The 20067-nt window shown below is 38.4% G+C and overlaps 1 protein-coding gene across 2 annotated transcripts in view; it reads right to left on the bottom strand.

Moving 5' to 3' along the window:
- Nucleotides 1–2705: 2705 nt before the first annotated feature.
- LOC134800240 (clavesin-1-like) overlaps nucleotides 2706–20067 on the bottom strand; it is a 34070-nt gene continuing 16708 nt past the window's right edge. For both annotated transcript variants that reach the window (XM_063772745.1, XM_063772746.1), the window contains exons 3-6: nucleotides 15828–16019; nucleotides 9833–9910; nucleotides 4039–4213; nucleotides 2706–3238 (exon numbers count right to left, since the gene is read on the bottom strand). In XM_063772745.1, the coding sequence (XP_063628815.1) occupies nucleotides 2879–3238; nucleotides 4039–4213; nucleotides 9833–9910; nucleotides 15828–16019 (805 nt within the window). In that variant the 3' untranslated portion in view covers nucleotides 2706–2878. The remainder of the gene's footprint in view (nucleotides 3239–4038; nucleotides 4214–9832; nucleotides 9911–15827; nucleotides 16020–20067) is intronic.

Below are 20067 nucleotides of genomic sequence, written 5' to 3' on the forward strand. Positions count from 1 at the left end.
TCGTTGAAGAGTTCTGTTCTGGTCATCATCAGCAGTTCCACTTCATCAAATGCGACAGTTTTTAATGTAAATGCTTGATTTTATGATGAAAATACAAAAAAATCTCGATCTTGACAAAAATGTGGCTTAAAAACTTAACTTTCTTAACAAACATAACGAAGACTACAAATCGCCAAACGTGAACTATGCGTCGTTGAAGAGTTCCGTTCTGATCATCATCAGCAGTTCCACTTCATCAAATGTCACTTTTTTGGATGTATATGCTTAATTTGTTGATAAAACCTCAAAAATCACTATATATGTATGCCTTTCAGATTTGAGGAGTTCCCTCGATTCTTCATGGATCCCATCATCAGAATTGGGTTTTGACAAAAACGGGACCAATCTGTATGCATATACATGTTGCAGTCAAAAGTGTGAACTGGTCAAAAGAACTTTTAACCGACAAAAACAGGCAAAACTGCTTTTGACGAGCATGTTGGTCAAAAGTAGTTTTACCTGAAAATCATACCTATTTCTGGCAGCAGTTTCGTTTTTAGGGCGTAGCAAAAAAAAAATAACCCTAACCTACCTATCTCTGGGAACAGTTTCGTTTTTAGGGCGTAGCAAAAAAAATAACCCTAACCTACCTATTTCTGGGAGTACTTTTGACTGATAGTAACAGTCACAATTACTATTAACCAATGATTTTCAGGTAAAACTACTTTTGACCAACATGCTCAGTCAAAAGCAGTTTTGCCTGTTTTTGTCGGTTAAAAGTTCTTTTGACCAGTTCACACTTTTGACTGCGACATACATACAACCAAAAAAAGAATTTTCAAAATCGGTCCAGTAATGACGGAGATATGGAGTAACAAACGTAAAAAATAAAAAAACATACAACCGAATTGATAACCTCCTTCTTTAATTGAGATTTGGAAGTCGGTTAAAAAGGATAAGTATTATTTTATCGGCAAATTTTAAAAATTGGGACATGGTACAGGATCAAAACACATTTATTGACTATTATTTTATTTACAAATACATGTATGTATTTAACGATGATTTGGTTTGATCAATAACATTGATATATTTTTTTCTAAAAATGTAAAATTTCTTAAAACATTAAACTTTATAATTGGCAACATTTGAATATAATAACTTAAACAGGTTATATAGAGTCTGTGCGGAAAAGAAAGAGAATATATGGGATCCAATATATTCTACGACTCTTCTCTTCCCGCGCAGACTCTAAGACATCGGTTACACGCTAATTCTGGCGTCAGTTCAGTCCATCAGTCTGGACAGACTGACGGGAGAATTATCGTGTAACACGCGGACTGATGGTCTGGACTGATGAAAATTTAAATTTTTAGATAATATTCGTCAGTCCATTTTGAATGACAGAAAACTGATAGGAGACTGATCCTGTAACCTGATCGTGTCATTCTTGCGTCAGTCACCATATTAGACAAGACTAAATGACTGTGTTGCGTTCTGTGTCCAAACGGCGACTGTGTCGTAATTTTTGTCGTGTTGTCAGTCTGGACTGATCATGTAACCGTGTTCATTTTCCATCATTCTGGCATCAGTCAAAACTCGAATGGACTGATGGGCTGAACTGACGCCAGGATTAGCGTGTAACCGATGTCTAAGTATTAAGTGCTTAATACGCGGTGTTTAGGGAGCCAGTGTGATTTTTAAAAGAATGATTTTGATTTTATATATTCCGCGTAGAGTATTAGGCACTTTAGGAGTTGACTATGATTGTAATGTTAAACAACTACAAAATTATCAATGAGTTTAAAGCTCAAATACATTCTGAAGAGATTACTTACAAAACGTAAAGTCCCTTCATCTGGAAAAAAATATAGTGATATTTATTTATAATATAAGCGTAGTATAAAACTTAGCTTAACAGAATACATCTAAACTACAATGATATGTACAACCATGATTATAAGGATTAATATTTAATAAAAGTAGGTATGGTAACTTTTAAACAGGACGCCTAAATGTTACAATTTTTTAATATACCCTGAATTTGCAAACCAATCTTTTCAAGATAAGATTGATATTTGTTAACAACACAATTCAGACAGTAACCTGTGAAATGAGGGCCTCATGAGATACATTATAAAGCAAAATCCGTCCAGAGGATTAACAAATGACGTGCAGATATAATTTCATATAAAGATTTGAAAACGAGTTATAAGGACCTCAGTTCAACAGGTTTTAATTTATAAGGTTCACATGTACCTTTTTAATTATCTCATAAAATAAGACTTTCAAAGCATAACACCAACATTTAAAAGATCTAATAGAATTTCTAGAAAAATAGATTTATTAAGAGTAAGATATTGAGCAATTGTCCAAGCTCGATAAAAGGAAAAATCCTACGTATTTTGGCAACTTACCTAAAACTAGTAAACAACACGATAAAACCCTGTTACGTAATTCGGAGAGGGGTGCCAATTCCAGTCACGGACTTATGAAAATAAATAATGGCCCAAATAAAACTAATTCAGATACTCGGTCGGTAGACGGTCTCAACTCTATTAAACATTTCATACATTTAGTACGGTTTAACGGAGATTAAGAAACAAAATAAGAAACTGATTTAGTTTTCTGTTTGGTTTAAAACAACAGTGCTTCTATGTTTTGACAGGAAGATGTGTAAATTAACTGGTAACACTTTCTTGACCAATGATAAAGAACATAAGGTGAATAAAAATCTATGACAGATCTGAAAAGCATTTTGAATGCTAATGTTATTGTGATTGTAAATAATTTGAGAAGACAGTGTACCGGAAGACCAAACGTCTGAAAAAGGCAAGTCAGCACCATAAAGAATTTAACAGTTACAAGAGTTCAGGTCCCTAAAATCACGTACGCAGCATCAGTCGATGTCTAAACTTTTGAAACTGCTGGTCAAGCTAGCGAACAAGCCTTTACTGGGCTTCTTGATTCTCTTCTTCTCATCAACCTTGAACACCTCCGTTTCTATAAGCCAGTCTCTGTAGGTTTCCTCCATGTTTTTGCGTTGTTCGGCGTGGAAGTCTTTGACGGGGGGAAGGGGGCCGCCGTAGTCTTCCGGGAGGAGTTCCTTGTCGACGACGGCGGCGGGGCCCTCGGAGCAGAAGTTGAGCAGATTGAGCAGGTTGGAGTGGATGAGAGGCTTCACCAGACACATCACCTGGTTGATGAACGAGACTGTATGCACCACGTGAATCTTTTTCAGACGACACGGGTGCGCGGTCTGAAAGTACAACAAAAAAAGTTAAAGGAACACTAATGATTGCTTTGACAATAGAAACTAAACTCGAGAAACAAAACTAAAATTAAAAATAAGCGGACAGATAATTCCATCCGTATTTTACTTTTTAATGTAGGTACATCAGCCATCGTCAAGACCATTCGAATAAGTCCACACTCGATGAGATTATATCGATTAATTATACCTAACCTACTGTTCCTCTGGTCATCTTCAGCCCCCATTAACAGACAAGCTTGAAGGTAATATACAGTTACATTGTCACCGAAGTTATACTCTGGCACAGCCAATTTGTCAGTCGAAAAAGGTGGCTTTAAAATATGTAGGTGCGAAGGGTTGATTTCTCTATAAAAAATAGAATTTCGCACCTCTTTCTACTGACAATTTGGGCGTGTTTGAGTAGGTATACTTAAGTTCTCGAATGCCGCCGGGACGCGGATCCGCGTACGAGGAAACTATTTGAAAAAAATACTTGTGGTACACGAGAGGTTAAGTGCCAATGTCGTAAAACTATCTACCTACATGTTAAAGTGACATTCCAAGAGATGGGTTCAATAGGGTATTTGACTACTAGTCAAATCAGTTTCTTTTTTCGAACTGTCAAAACGATTTTGCTACTATGGAATTTATATAAAACACTAGCATGTGACGTCACGATCAAATAAAAATAACTGATGTCTACGTTTCTCTATTAATCTTCTGGTCCTTTATTTCTTGCATTGTGCAAAATAATTTATTTTAAATACTGTCAAATATTCCTATCCCTATTCACAAGTTAAACCGACCTGAATGTAAACCATGAACGCCCGCAGCGCCGGCAACGTGACCCTGGTGAGGTGGCCGAGACTGCAGCCCTTCATGTCGAAGATGACGATGTACCCGTCCGACAGCCTGTCTTCGGAAAGCTTCACGTCATTGAACATGCAGAACACCCGCACGGCGTCCGCGAAGTTTAGCTTGCTGAAAGAATATGTATTTTGTTAATAAATGTACCTACTTTTGATACTAAGCTTTTATCGCTGATTGTACTTTTCTTTCAATAGTGAACTAATACTCATCGAAACAATAGGGAATATTATTAGGCAAAGCTCTGAGTAGGTGGCGGCACTAGCACATACAGTAAACAAACCTCATTCACATCATCAATGACACATCATACGTCACTAGGTCAATCACATAGCCTACCGTGAAACACGACAATCGAAAGTTCCGTTTCTGCCTCTCTATCACTCTTGCTTATTCGATCGATAGAGAGGCAGATAAAGAAATTTCGATTTTCGCGTTTCGCGATAGGCCACCTGTAAACAAACCGCCTTGGTGCTTCAATGTCATAGTGAAAACTTGTCAAAAAACTGTTTAAGGCGACGGTAGCGGTGGGTAAAATTTCAGATTCTGTCAATTTACCCCATTTCACACACAAGCGCACTTCACGCACACTACCTCACTTTACTGGGACAGGTCAGTGACCCATCATGTTTTTTTTAAGATTGGACTTTTAGTTTAGTATTGACCACTAGCCTCCTTTGAGGGTAAAAGCGTTCCATTGAAAGATGAAAGAGAAACAATGCATTTAATCTTGCTTTCCTTGTCTGTTCATGTCACACGTGACGTACTTACCTATTTAATTAATTTGATTGTTGACTGTTTTACTACCTAATATTGCTTTGTCGAGATACGCCTTTTGTACAATTAAAGCGAATAAAACTAGATGTCATTAAGTCAGATGTAAAATGTTATTTACTACTCTATACGGTTTTTCATAAGGTGCAAAATCCATTCAATAGGAATTTAAATAAATAAAGTTTCAGCAGGGTGGCAATTCCATTTTGGCGGATAAAGCGAAACAGAATAGTTCTATCGAACCTGCTTACAAATTTTCACGAGAATCAGTTGAGAAATGTGATCTGCAAAGGAGAACATACAAAAGCATTTTTGCCCAAGCTGAAACGGAGACCTTTGCTAATGCTCGGCCAATGATGGTTTAGGTACACCTATAAAAAATGGTTGTCCCTGCTGTAATTTTAATATCTTTATATTTCAACCGGTATAGTTTTACCTTCAAAAATAATCGGTATCGCTAAACAATAGCGGTACCTTACTACTTATACGTTCACGAAATCGGTATCTGCATAACTTGATTGTTAGTAAACTAACCTGAAAAATAATCTCAAAATCACCGAAACATTTATGTACAGTCACCTGCAATAATATGTTACGTCATTAGCGCCAACTTTGCCTCCAGGGAAACTTTGCCCAACACGACAATTTTAAACAAATTCGTTAATGTAGAAAAAATTATAATAGTTATGGCCACCCTGCTATTTTTAGTAGAAAATAGGTTATATTTCTGACAAAACTATATACCAAACTTGTGCATAACTTGACTTGGGAATTTAGAGTTTGAGCGAGTTGTCTAATATAGGGTATATTTCGGCGGGCAAAAAATTGATAAATAATGAATGCAAGTAGAAAAAATTGAGAACCCTTTGACAAATATTTCCGGGTTTGAGTTATAACACATGAAGCATAGATTATGTCTATTGAGATTTAAACTAAAAAGGCCTAAATACACAAAAGTTTTAGCGGTGGGCAAAGTAATCCGGTAATTTGGCATCTATACCAACATTGCCCACCACCAAAAACGGATTAGGGTTGTCACTTTCATCTAATTTACCCAACTTCGCAAGTAAAAGAAGGTTATGTTTGTACACTAAAATAAGTTTATAAATATATACTGTATTTAATTTGTCACGGGCAAAATAATCAGATCCACGGGGAGACTCAGAACAGTGCCGCGACGCATGGCACTTTCATGCAAAAACCCGCGAGTAATCGGCCCGACATACTACGAGTGTCTACCCGCTGAATTACGAACGGAAACATCTGACGAAACATTTGAACGTCAACTGAGAGTCCTTTTATTGGATAATCCACTTTATTCTGTAAATGAGTATATGACCCTGACATTTTAAATTGAAAATTGAATCGTATAAATTTGACATGTTCTCAGTTATTGATTTATGTATATTGTAATATGTACCTAGTATTTTATTTAGAACATGACGATCATTAAGAGATACTCGTACTAAGTTATTACCGTATTTTGTTTTGACATGAATGGATAAATTTAATTGTTGACATAAGATTAATTATTGCAAGACATTTTTTTAATTTGTATGTATTAAATAATATTATGTAAATATGAATGACGATCATAATATAAATTCGTGTAGATTAGTCTAGCATAATTTATAATGTAATTTAATATTATGAGAATAAATATCTAAATCTATCTAAAATCTAAATCTATCCTTTATTTAGATGTTTTATCCCGTTAACGAATGAAAAACACAACAAAAATCATATTTTTGGCCATTAAACTATTGTAACAGATTTTCTCAAAAGTGACAACCCTAGCCTTTGTAAAATGCTTAGGCGAGCCTTATTTGGAAATGGGCAAAAACGGGTAGGCAACATTGCCCAGCAATTTTTTTTTTAAGTTTTTTCACTTATCGCTAAGTTATTAACAGGGAATGGTAGGATTGCCCAAAACCTTTAAGTGATCCTTAGACATCATCATCATACGAGCTGTATTTGAATACCAAATTGACGTGGGCAATGTTGGCGAAAACCCCGGATATCTTTGCCCGCCCTCTAAAACGCAAAAAAATGAGTAAAAACATGATAAAAAATATTTTTTCTTTTAAATAAACTGATGCGTTTGATCACAATGGACGTGCTGAGCAAAAAAAGTCATATGATGTGATGTTTTTTGAGAAATTCGTTTTAAAAAATAAGCGGGCAAAGTTGGTGATAATGACGGTACCTACTCTTCGAAGGCCGCAAAAATATGTGACATGGTCTTATGGTTCTACAAATAAGATCGTGTCAGATATTTTTGCGGCCTTCGTTGTGTAACATAAATTGCAGGCGACTGTACATTTGGAATAATTATTTTATTTAGTTTGAACGAAAGTTTCAAGTTTAGTACGAAAATACTTCAGATATGCAATATGCACAAAATGTAGACCTAATCGAAATAAAACATTGCTTTTTATAGGTAATTTATAAAACATTCGATACATAGGTATACATAACAATAACTAGAGCGCTATTGGCCTGTAAGCTTCATCTCGGTCTCCAAAGCCGCAAAAACTCGCTAGTACTTAGTGCTGGTCTAGCCGTTATTTTTTCTTGAAGATTTTCAGAGAACAGCACGTACACGCATTATACATATAGACGGAACGAACCGCATAATCATTATCATTTATTCGTCGCAATCCATGGTATTACAGATCTAGGTACAAGACTTTCAGGTATTACTTATACGAATTACATAACTCTTTCTGTTAATAGGCATTATTTTAAGATAAAAGTTCTATAATATAATACAAGATTACAATTGTCATCAAAATTCATTGACGTACAGAAGTCAAATACGTTTTTAAACTGACGCAAAATGATACCAGCATAATAAAAATTGATCCCAATCAGTAAAGATGAGTCTTTAAACTTTTTTCATTTTAAGCGAGTTTTGAAGGAACATAATACTTAAATTCGACTGTAATCGTATTGTTTTAAGATAGTTTACTGCGGTTTTCAACCATTATAACAGCAAATCAAATTTAAATGAGACGCGAGCTGATATTTATGTACCCTATTTTTTGAAATACAATTTATCTACTGGTATACTTTCTCGTGTGCGTATATATTTTAATGTCAATATAATTGTCAAAAGCAAGAAAATCAAGCTGTCATTTTCATTTGAAGAAGTACACGTGTGCTCCGGTGTAGCCCCAACGGGCATCTGACTTGAAGAAGAATTTTGAGTGATGTCGTCAATGTATGGAAATTGTTCGAAAGTTTACATTTGAGATTGAATTTCTGTGTTGTCTTTGTGAGTAAAAATATAAATCGATAATAAATTGGTAGCTGAATTATCTAGCTTTCAGAATCATACAATAATTCAATTACTGTCAAAGACAAAATTGTTTTGCTTCTGTCTCAAACGGAACTCCATATTTTGTTTTTTTGATACTTTTAGTGTCGATTTGTAGAGAATAACAGCAAATTAAAAATACAATGGCATGAAGAGTCGGTACGCGGTTTCTTCGTGAACAAATTTACGTGTAATTTAATGCAATTATTAAACATTTATTGAACAAATTATGGTTACAAAGTGAGGTCTAAATCGAAAACGTCATATACCGGCCCCTTAAGGCCTAATATGTATAAATTACTCTATGGTTTACTAAACAAATTAGTGCTGCACTCTGGCGGCAGAACATTGCAGTAATACTCCCTATTCCAACACAATGAAGTTGCGTTCTTCTATAAATCAGACAGAATCAGATTAACTCGATGGTAACATAATATGGCATTGTCAGTGTCTTCTACCGTACATAAATACTAGAGTCCATTGCAAAATTTATGAGAAATCACAATTAAATACAGATCAGAACGTAGACACATAAAGTATGGAGTGCCACGAGGGAGTGTACTGGGACCCTCGTTATTCTTGATTTACATCAATGACATTGTAAGAAATAGCCCACTTTTTTTTTTCTTTATCGAAGATAGCACAATAATATTGACTACGAAAAGACATTATAAGTTGGCTAGACAATTATTTTAAAATAAATACCAAGAGTTAGACCAAGATAAGTCTGGAAACGATTTTAATACCTAGCACACGCAGTGCAAGTGTTACTTAAGTCATAATTTCAGAGAAATTTGACATTTAAAACAACACTTGCACTGCGTGTGCTATCAGAATCGTTGCAGATTTATCTTTGTCTAACTCTACATACATACATTAGTTATAGGACAGGTTTTCACTTCAATGACACCTCGACGGCTGCGAAGTACTTCAATATCCCTTCCCTCAGTAATCGTAGGATGTATTTGGATGTTATGTTTTTCTACAAAATTTGTAAAAATGCAATCCAATGCCCTAATCTTTTACAAAAAGTGCTTTTTAGTGTTCCGCACCGCCCCTTACGTTCTAGGCCCCTTTTTCACGTTACTTTTGCTCGCAAGAAATATGCGCAGCATACGTTTTTCAGACGAGTGCCCAACTATTGTAATAGACATCTAGGCAGGATTGATCCCTTTCACAAATCACTTACTACACTTAAAATCATGTTAAAGGAAAAAATATTATTGCTGTAACTACCTACTCTCTGAGATTTTATTTTGATAGCTATTGTTCCTTGATTTTTATCTATTTTTCTGTACTACGCTTCCTATTTTCAGAATTTCTATATTTCTTTTCTTGACCCTCGCTGTAATTATTATTATTATTCCGACTTTTTGCTGTAAGTATTATTGAGTTATTCTTGCTTCTTGTTGTATGTATCCTACCTTGGGCTTATGCTTGTACCTATTGTATACCAATTTTCAGTTACATGTATATTTTATGAACCTCCAGGTCTTTTTAGTATTAAGATTTATGTGCGTATTACGCACCTCTAACATATGTATCTTATATGACTGTATGTGTTCTGAATAAATAAAATAAAAAAATAAAAAATAAAAAATAAAACATACGAGTAGGTAATGAAAAACAAAATTGCATACCTATAGTCGAAGTCCGACAGCCGGTAGAGCAGCACGTGGTAGCCCTCGGATGTCTTGTTCGGGAGGCCGATCATGTGGCTGTAACAGGAAAGATTTACTTAAGTTCAAGCGAATTCATCATTTTAGTTTTTACACTGTTCCGGTAAAAACCGAGGAAATACGCCCGATTACTAAGATCACGGCAAGATACCGAATAATGTGACCATAATTGGAGCAAGCCTATAATTATGATTATGAACGTGAGTTATAAAGAAAAAACTCCTGACTCTGCACATTAAGATATTTACGCTTTACTATCAAACTTCAGACTCAACAACTGCTCATTCTCTTCTAAACTGGGTTAATCTAGACTAGTAGTAGCTTGCCTTGGACCGTGTATTGTATCGTCACTTCTTTTATGCGATTTTATTTGTTTGACAATATTTCTATCTATCTATTCCGAAGCTGATCAGAACAGAGGCATTTTTCATATTGTACAAATGATCAATTTTACCATTCACATTTTATTCTAACCTAATAGATCTGCTTCAGAAAATCTTTCTGTAACTCCAAACTTTCTACCGGTAATTGTCCCGGTATTTCAGTTGTTAGGTAAACAGATTATGCGGTGAATTTCGCTTATACACTTAAAAACGTGCAGTAAGCAGTTGTTAAGTAACGGCCGTATACTAGCCCGTATTCTGACATAACCACTCATTTTCTCAACATTAATGTAAGGACGATTGGCAGTGGCAATTCAAACGTACATATAACATTTTTTAAACTATGTCGATTCAACAAGCTTGTCCACTTGATAATATTGCGGACAAGGTAGGACACGAAGCGCGACTGGTCAATAAATTTAATATTTTTAAGACCGGTAAACATTGCAAGACCTTGTTACGGTAACGTGAGGAAACAGGGTTCCCCCAATGTTTTATTTACCCAACATGACCTTTAAGGAGATCAGGAAAAATACGTGAGTTGTAGGGAGCCATTTATGTTTATTGGACGGAACCATCAATGTCAAGTTATTAAGGTAGAAGACCCCCCAATGCGCACGCTACCTACCTATTTTTTTGGGGTGAAAATAGTTTAATCAACTTGGTGCGGTGATATCAAAAATGGACTAGGAGGTATTTTCAAATCCTGTTCATCAAATTAACTAGACAAAAATCATTCGGCTAATTCAATCCTGTTTGAATTTGATATTGCGCCACTGTACCTAATTATTATATAAACGAACACTATTTGTTTTTGGACTGCACAATACACGTGCATGTTTACAGTTACGTAACTTATCTGCGACTCGTAAAATAAGAATGAAGCGGACTCGAGTGGCCCTGGCCTTAGGCTAGCAGAGGTTAGTAGCCGCTTTACCTTGAGGAACATTCAAATGTTATAAAAATCAGATGATCAATTTTGATTTATCCCAGTGCACCGCTCGCACTCATATGCCAGAGAGATGGACTCAGCTTAATATAAAAAATTATATCATATTTATATAATCTAACTGCATCTCCTTGTCGGAACGGAGTGTTAACTGTGTTTGATGAGCACGTCATAATGATAATACATCCTAGATATAGATATATTTTAGAATGAAGTTTTCAGAGTATCTACCAACCAAACAACCGATGTGTTATAAGATTTATTAGCTTAACACTTTCCTTTGTCTTAAAAGTAACTCAATCGAATATATTCTTCGTTCGTTTCAAAATGTTTATCTCCTTTCAGGTAGTTATTAATTTACAATTGAATTGCATGACTCAAAGTACTTTTCTAAAGGCAAGGCACGTCCGAACGCACAAGATGTAATTGACGTCATTACTATACCGTTCCGTAGTAATCATTACAGCTATAATGCTGACCGCAATGACAGTGTCGACGCTCCATTACGCACACTTAACAGAAAGCTTCATCTTTTAAGTTAACCACGCGCCACGACCCAAACGATCTTCTAAGTTTAATCCTTTTCTTATTTTCTATTAATGTTTATATACTCTAATCTTTGACCCTGTTTTTGCATCTTTTTCCTAACAAGAGTTATCACAATCGTACTTTGTGTCGATTTTAGAGTAAGAATAAATAAAGCGGCGTAGCAATAAATTGACCAATAAATAAAGCCACTAGGTGTAATCAAATCACGTACAGGTGATTCAATTAGTTAGTAGTGTACGTAATATGCCGAAATTAACGGAATCCACTGTTGAAACTAATTGTATCATGATTACCATCCACAAAATTTAATGTACACAGTACTGCAATAAATCATTCTTATTCTTATTCTTATTCCAAAAACACACCCTGTATCGTCAGACGTAAACCAGGGGCCCATTTCTCGAACGATATTAGACTAATATTATTAGTCCACGAATTGTCAAATCGTATGGGTTGTCATGACATGAGCCCAGACAGTATTTGATATGGTGCAGTTCGTGTCAAGTGCCTTGCTATAACAATGAACAAAACATGTTGGCATGAGTAAATTGAGTATTTATGTAACAGAGGTCTCACAGAAAACTACCCCTTTCAGATGTGAGGCGTAGATAACAAGGCGGGATGGATATCAGCCATCAGTATTAAACGTTAGATCAATAACTGCCATATCAGATGTACCGTAAAATCCCTGGCGACGTTGATGGAGTAAATAATGATGATGTATTATTGTAATAACTAGTAACAGGTTACATTTAAATAGGTAAGCTGGGATTTTCCACTCAATAATATAATAATACCTATGCATATTAAATACTTTAATTATGGTATCCTATGGCCGTTTATTCGATTAAGAAAAGATATATGCAAGCAAGCAGTTATACCATTATAATATTTAAAACTTTCGCGTTTTGAATACATATTAACTCACATTTATAGACGGGTCTATCGCGAATTTATTTTATTATCTTTATTTACCGACCGTCTATAAATGTATAAATGAGAGTTAATATGTAGTTACCTATACCATTATCGTTCCTTCCGACAAGTTGCCGATCTTACCCATGTATTCTGCCGTCATCCCCATTAAATTGATTTTCTTGCTGACTAACCAGCCCACTCTTAATACTATTGTAGAAGGTAGAGAGGCAATAGAGAGTACTCTCTCCAGGCGGGTGTTATGCCTGGGGACCGAAGTCCGCTGAGAGTTGGTCGGAAGTTATATATATAGCAACTGACGTTATAACTCCGTAAGCGCGATGTGATGTAGGTCTCATACTAATTGCGTTCTAGCTCCCTAACGCCATCTGTTCGATTATTATGGCGCGACGTTGGCAGTGACAGCTAGAAGAGACGCCACATCAGCCCCCCTTTGAGCGGAGGGGTCAGCGACGACTTATGAAGTGTGCAGCAAAACCAAGTGTGGCGAGCGAAGATGCTCAGAGTCACAGGCGAGCGGAGCTGCTCAGAGCCAGTGTGACAAGCGCAGTTGCTCAGAGTCAGAGAGGCGAGCGGAGAGAAAGAGAGAGGAATGGCTTGTTGCGAGGCGGCGTCATCAGGATCTTGAGGTCTTCATGGTTGTCCAATGTCGGAAGGTCACCAATGTAGAAGGTAGAGAGGCAATAGAGAGTACTCTCTCCAGGCGGGTGTTATGCCTGGGGACCGAAGTCCGCTGAGAGTTGGTCGGAAGTTATATATATAGCAACTGACGTTATAACTCCGTAAGCGCGATGTAGGTCTCATAATAATTGCGTTCTAGCTCCCTAACGCCATCTGTTCGATTATTATGGCGCGACGTTGGCAGTGACAGCTAGAGGCGACGCCACACTATCATTAGTTTTTAGGGTTCCGTACCCAAAGGGTAAAACGGGACCCTATTACTAAGACTTCGCTGTCCGTCCGTCCGTCCGTCCGTCCGTCTGTCACCAGGCTGTATCTCACGAACCGTGATAGCTAGACAGTTGAAATTTTCACAGATGATGTATTTCTGTTGCCGCTATAACAACAAATACTAAAAACAGAATAAAATAAAGATTTAAATGGGGCTCCCATACAACAAACGTGATTTTACACCAAAGTTAAGCAACGTCGGGAGTGGTCAGTACTTGGATGGGTGACCGTTTTTTTATTTGCTTTTTTTTTCGTTTTTTTTTTTGCATTATGGTACGGAACCCTTCGTGCGCGAGTCCGACTCGCACTTGCCCGGTTTTTTATTCCATTCAGTTACAGAAAGCGGTAAAATCATTTGCAGCTAATTGACCGTTTCCCTTAAACTGTATATACCGACTCTTAAAATTGTTCCACAAATTCTATCTGGCCCCCGTCGCTCAAAGAAGATGTATAAAAAAAGATTTAAATATTTTATTCAGGCAATTAGTGAATCCGCATAACAAGTACAGAAGAGATATATTATTAGCGAAAGCATATCCTATGTCCGGATGGAGTCGGAACCGGGAGCTGTGCCAAATTTTACTCCATTAGTGCACTGGAACTCAATTAAGTCCCCCCCCTATCCCCCCTCCTCACCCACGCGCTTCACACTCATCAAAACCCAATTTTATGGAACCACTATTCACACTATGGCTTAACAATTTATTGGTGTTGATGCTACGTAAGCAAACAAGCAAGGATGCCATTTTTGTTTCATTTAAAAGTATGATATGATATTTATATTTACCTGTTGTGCTAGGTATTAAAAACTAGTTTTTCAGGTTATAGTTAAATATAAAATATACCAACCCACAATAATCCCCGCCGCCGTTTTGTCGACTAAATATATGTATGTTAGTCTGTAAGGTATTTGTAATCTGGGCCTTGTTGCCTGATTTATATTTCTAAATAAATTGTTCAAAGATTCAAATTGTGAGGGGTTGTCTGATGATAATGATGATTTGCGAATGCATTTTAAGAATTTTCGTATGGATGTGGAGACTGTATAAATATGGGTGCCAAGTTCTAGTTCACTTGGGATGTAATTAAAGGTTGGCTGGGGGACACCAATTATTTCTTAAAGTAATATTGTTTATCAGAAAATGGTTCTTGAAGACCCATATCGTTTAAATATACTCGTTGAAAGACCTATCCAACGACAATATGAAATACCTGTCCAACGACACTCCACACTACAGGGTTAAGAGAAAAAAAAATCATCCCCAAGTTTCGGGGAGCCACCCAAAAAATTGTTTTTTGCTATTTTTTATTTTACGAATTTGTCAGCGTAGACTAGCACTAACGATCACGGAGCAAAGCCACGGACGGACAGACATACGGCCATGGCGAGGGATGGGTGGTCAAACCCGATAAGTCGAGATATTTTGTCACTTAAATAAGAACTCTACGCACGTCACATATAGGTCTAATTTCAAAAACTCATTTGCACGACTTATCGGGTTTGACAGCCCATCCCTTTGGCGAAACTATAAGTTGCCTACGGAACTGACGGAACCCTATAAACCGGGCCCAGTCGCTAGTTGTTCTTGTAAAAAAAGCCACTCACGCAATATCCAATATCTGTTGGTTACTAGGCGAGAGCGGGTCGCGGTTGCTGAAGAGGTCGGGCGTGTTGGTGCGGTGCGTGAGTTGCGTGAAGTAGCACTCGATGGCCTCCTTGCTCTCCTTCACCTTGTAGTAGTTGGAGTGCTGGAACAGCACGATGTACTCGTCCGAGATGTATGTTCTTGTAAAAAAAACACTCACGCAATATCCAATATCTGTTGGTTCCTAGGCGAGAGCGGGTCGCGGTTGCGGAAAAGGTCGGGCGTGTTGGTGCGGTGCGTGAAGTAGCACTCGATGGTCTCCTTGCTCTCCTTCACCTTGTAATAGTTGGAGTGCAGGAACAACACGATGTACTCGTCCGAGATGTATGTTCTTGTAAAAAAACCACTCACGCAATATCCAATATCTGTTGGTTCCTAGGCGAGAGCGGGTCGAGGTTGCTAAAGAGGTCGGGCGTGTTGGTGCGGTGCGTGAAGTAGCACTCGATGGTCTCCTTGCTCTCCTTCACCTTGTAGTAGTTGGAGTGCTGGAACAGCACGATGTACTCGTCCGAGATGTATGTTCTTGTATAAAAACCACTCACGCAATATCCAATATCTGTTGGTTCCTAGGCGAGAGCGGGTCGCGGTTGCTGAAGAGGTCGGGCGTGTTGCTGCGGTGCGTGAAGTAGCACTCGATGGTCTCCTTGCTCTCCTTCACCTTGTAGTAGTTGGAGTGCAGGAACAGCACGATGTACTCGTCCGAGATGTATGGCAGGTGCGGCTGGCTCTTCAACCTGGGAAACAAGCATGGACTCTGTTCAAAACTAATATTATTTTTGAAGGTTTCATACCAATTTCTTAATTCTGGGGCCCATTTCTCGAACGGTATTAGTCTAATATTATTAGTGTGTTGCCATGGTAACCCATACGACTTGGGGCCCATTTCTCGAACGATATTAGCCTAATATTACTAGTGTGTTGTCATGGCAATCCATACGATTTGACAGTTCGTGGACTAATAATATTAGTCTAATATCGTTCGAGAAATGGGCCCCAGTTCGTGAACTAATAATATTAGTCTAATACCGTTCACGAAATGGGCCCCTAGACGCAAAAAGAGGTTTTACGAGCATAAGTGTGGCCTTTGTATCTGTCTGGGTTATCGTAGATATCTCTCTTAGAGGATATAACCAACGGAGACGCCATGTCTAAAATTCTCGGTACAAAATAGTCTGCCGTTTTTTGCGGGGGAGGGGCACACCAAATGTATAGGTACGTCATGTCAGATAAACGTCAGTCCATACATATGGTTGACATGTGGTTGACCATTGGCCGCCTATTTTCGACAGAGGGGAACGCCTGTTAATGGCGGCTCCATTGTTAATTACTCCGAGATATCTCTCAAACAGATGAATCAATGTGTGTTTTTTTTTCCCGAAATTATTATCTGTCTAGATCAGTGGTCGGCAACCTTTTTTTGCGTAGTTTTAGTAGCGTAGTTAACGATGAGTAAGTTGACGCAGGCCGCACTTTGTTAATATTTATGACTTTATCAGACATTGTCGTTTCTCAATATTACATAGCCAGAGAGGCTCGCAGGCCGCAAGTGACAGTTTCACGAGCCGCATGCGGCCCGCGGGCCGCAGGTTGCCGACCGCCGGTCTAGATCATTCTTAGCTATATTCATATCGGTCCGGAAAAACCGCAGACAGTTCATTCCTTAGCTTAGCTGTGCGGGGCAGGAAGTTTTTGGAGAAATGCACAGTTAAGGACTGAATCATATTTCCCAGAATGAAGAATACATGGGCTACATCGTCCAATTTTTTATTTAGTGCAAATCGCCACACTGTGATTGTAAAGCCGGGTACTCACTAGCGAGCTGTAACCGAACATGCGTGATACAGTAACGAGGTTCTAGTGTGTACGCGTGTTAGGCCCCGTTCGCACGGCAGCTTTTTCAACGCGCGTTAAAAAAGCGTTTGAATGACGCAAATGGATAACCATGTATGTATTCACACGAAGGCGGTTTTTAAGCGCGGCGCTTTTTTATCGAGCACTGTTCGATTTTCGGCGTTGAGCGTTGGCGTCAAATTGAATAGAGCAGACGGAACTCCGTGTATCTGTTCTCACAAGCGTTAAAAAAGCGCCGGCGCTGCTGTCAGTTGGCTGTCAAGTGTCAATTTTTGGTGTCAATCGTCAAGATTATTATTAGTTTCACCTTAAAAATGTCAACTTTTGCTTACAAATTCCTGAAATATTCAAGCTATATTCAAATAATACGTCGTAATAGCAAATAAAGTATGGCTTTGCTGAGATGCGTGCGTGGCAGTACGACTCACAAGTGATTTTTAAGCGTTCATATGAACACAAATATTGGAAACGGTAAAAAAGCGCCAACGTCGGGTTTTAACGCAACGCTTTTTAAGCTGTCGTGCGAATGGGGCCTTACAGTTTCGGCTCGCGACGTCGCCGGAACGCATTCACCGAGCGTACTCATTTTGCGAGCTGTAACTGTAACCGAACAGATACAGTAACGAGGTTCTAGTGTGTACGAGAAGGCCACTGACAAACTGGATCTCTCCGCAGTTTTGGTTTGTAACTCCACGATGTCGGACGAGTATTTCTCGCTTGTGCAGAATACATACTAGATGCCTACTCGATGATCATAAACGGCCAACAAGATGTGGGATTCATAGAATGTATCGGGAAAGTAGTTCCAAAGAATACTTAGTACTACATAGTATACTATTTTCCCTGTAGGCGATCAGCAAAATACATTTATCCTCTGACCATTCACTCATGACGAAGAAATACTCGATATATAGCTGTTCGCAGCGGCTAGCAACAACTGATCTTGACGTCCACGAGCGCAGTGCAAGCGTCCTTTTTGGTTCGCGGCAAAAACCGACAACCGTCGGATCGCTGCGAGCCGCTCGTGTAGCGTTCATTGCAGGCTCGCGAGCCACGTACACACTATGTTTTTGGCAACAGTAACAGTTACAGTTACGTGCAAGTCGTGCAACGTTACGAGTTCAGAAATGAGTACGTTGTAAACGTCGGCTCGCTGCGAGTCGCTCGTGTAGCGTTCGTTGCAGGCTCGCGAGCCACGTACACACTATGTTTTTGGCAACAGTAACGGTTACAGTTACGTGCAACGTTACGGGTTCAGAAATGAGTACGTTGTAAACGTCGGCTCGCTGCGAGTCGCTCGTGTAGCGTTCGTTGCAGGCTCGCGAGCCACGTACACACTATGTTTTTGGCAACAGTAACGGTTACAGTTACGTGCAACGTTACGGGTTCAGAAATGAGTACGTTGTAAACGTCGGCTCGCTGCGAGCCGCTCGCAGCAGGTTTGCGAACCACGTACACACTATGTTTTTTGGTTACAGTACATGCAACGGTTACAGTTACAGCTCGCTAATGAGTACCCGGCTTAACAGCATAAAAATAGTCACAAAAAATTACATAACATTTTCATTTTTGTACCAAAATCTATTTATTTGTATGGAAAGGTATATATAATTGATATTTAAAAAATGAATTCCTCGTCCCTAAATTATACGAAAATGATATATAACTTGCCCTAGTTGCTAAGAACAGGAATAAATATAGCACAGATTGGACCTGGGGAGCCGACCCTTTCACCCCCCCCCCCCCCTTTTGGGGGGTATGCACGGTACGATCTCGTGGCTACCGGGCCAAATCAGTTTTGTTTGACCTAAGGAATGATCGTGCCAAGCGGCAACACCTGAGACTAAAGTGCATGCTGCTCCATACATTTGTGCTCATTACTAACCCTACTATATTCCTGAAGAGCCATTAAATCATCCTGTATATTACTCAGCTAATTTAACATATATTTTACTTGTGGAAAAACTGCTAATCTTATGTTATTTTCTGCATACACACGTACCAAGTGGCTGCAAAAAATTACAGTCATTATTGCTAGAGCGACACGACATGCTACTTTTTATGCACAATAATAGTAAAACATGCCTTAGTACTTTATTTTAAAAATATTATAAGTACAGTACACTAGTGTAGATCTATGTACTATTTATAGTAGACGCAAATCAAACTGACGACCGGAGCCATTTCACTATCTCTCTCACCCTGCCTACGGCCACGTGAGTGGGAATGAGAAGTTTTACGACCCCAGACGTCAGTTTGGTTTGCGTCTACTATAACAGCAACATTTGTAACTGACCATCGGTGGACTTTATATCTTTGCAATAAAGTTTTACAAAAAAAGCTTATAAAACAAACGAAATAGGTAGAGCAAAAACAAGTATTATATGAAAAACAGAAATTCGCGGTATTTTTAAACTATGGTATCTGAAGCTACATAAACCATTGACATAGATATCTAAGGACTTGCTTTACGGGCAATAATAATGAGGCATGACAGGGGCCAGTACAGCGGTGTGACACCGGTACAACGCGATTGGTTGATGAGTTCGCATCACGCGCGCTATTGGCCGCAACTAGTTGCGTTAGATTGGCTGGAATTCGTGAGTAACACTAGACCCATTTTAGTGCCCGTAAGTCCAGTCCATAGATATATATACGTCAATGACATAAACTAATTACAGGCATAGATACTTATCCTATTGTAAAGTAAAAAGTTTCAGAGCAATCTAGCTAGTCGTTCTTAAATGAGAGCGTAACTACGTTGGTATGGAGAACCGAGTTTGTGTGTGTGTGTGTGCTTAGGATACTAGTACTAGGCTACTATGACAGGATAGTATTGAGTAAAGTACTCATAATAATTGTCCTGTAGCAATTATAGCCGACAGCTAAGCAGAAAACCTATAAAACAATCAAGGCGTCAATTATGGAAGT

Source organism: Cydia splendana, chromosome 19 (genome assembly GCF_910591565.1).
Source record: "Cydia splendana chromosome 19, ilCydSple1.2, whole genome shotgun sequence".
NCBI classification, from domain to species: domain Eukaryota; kingdom Metazoa; phylum Arthropoda; class Insecta; order Lepidoptera; family Tortricidae; genus Cydia; species Cydia splendana.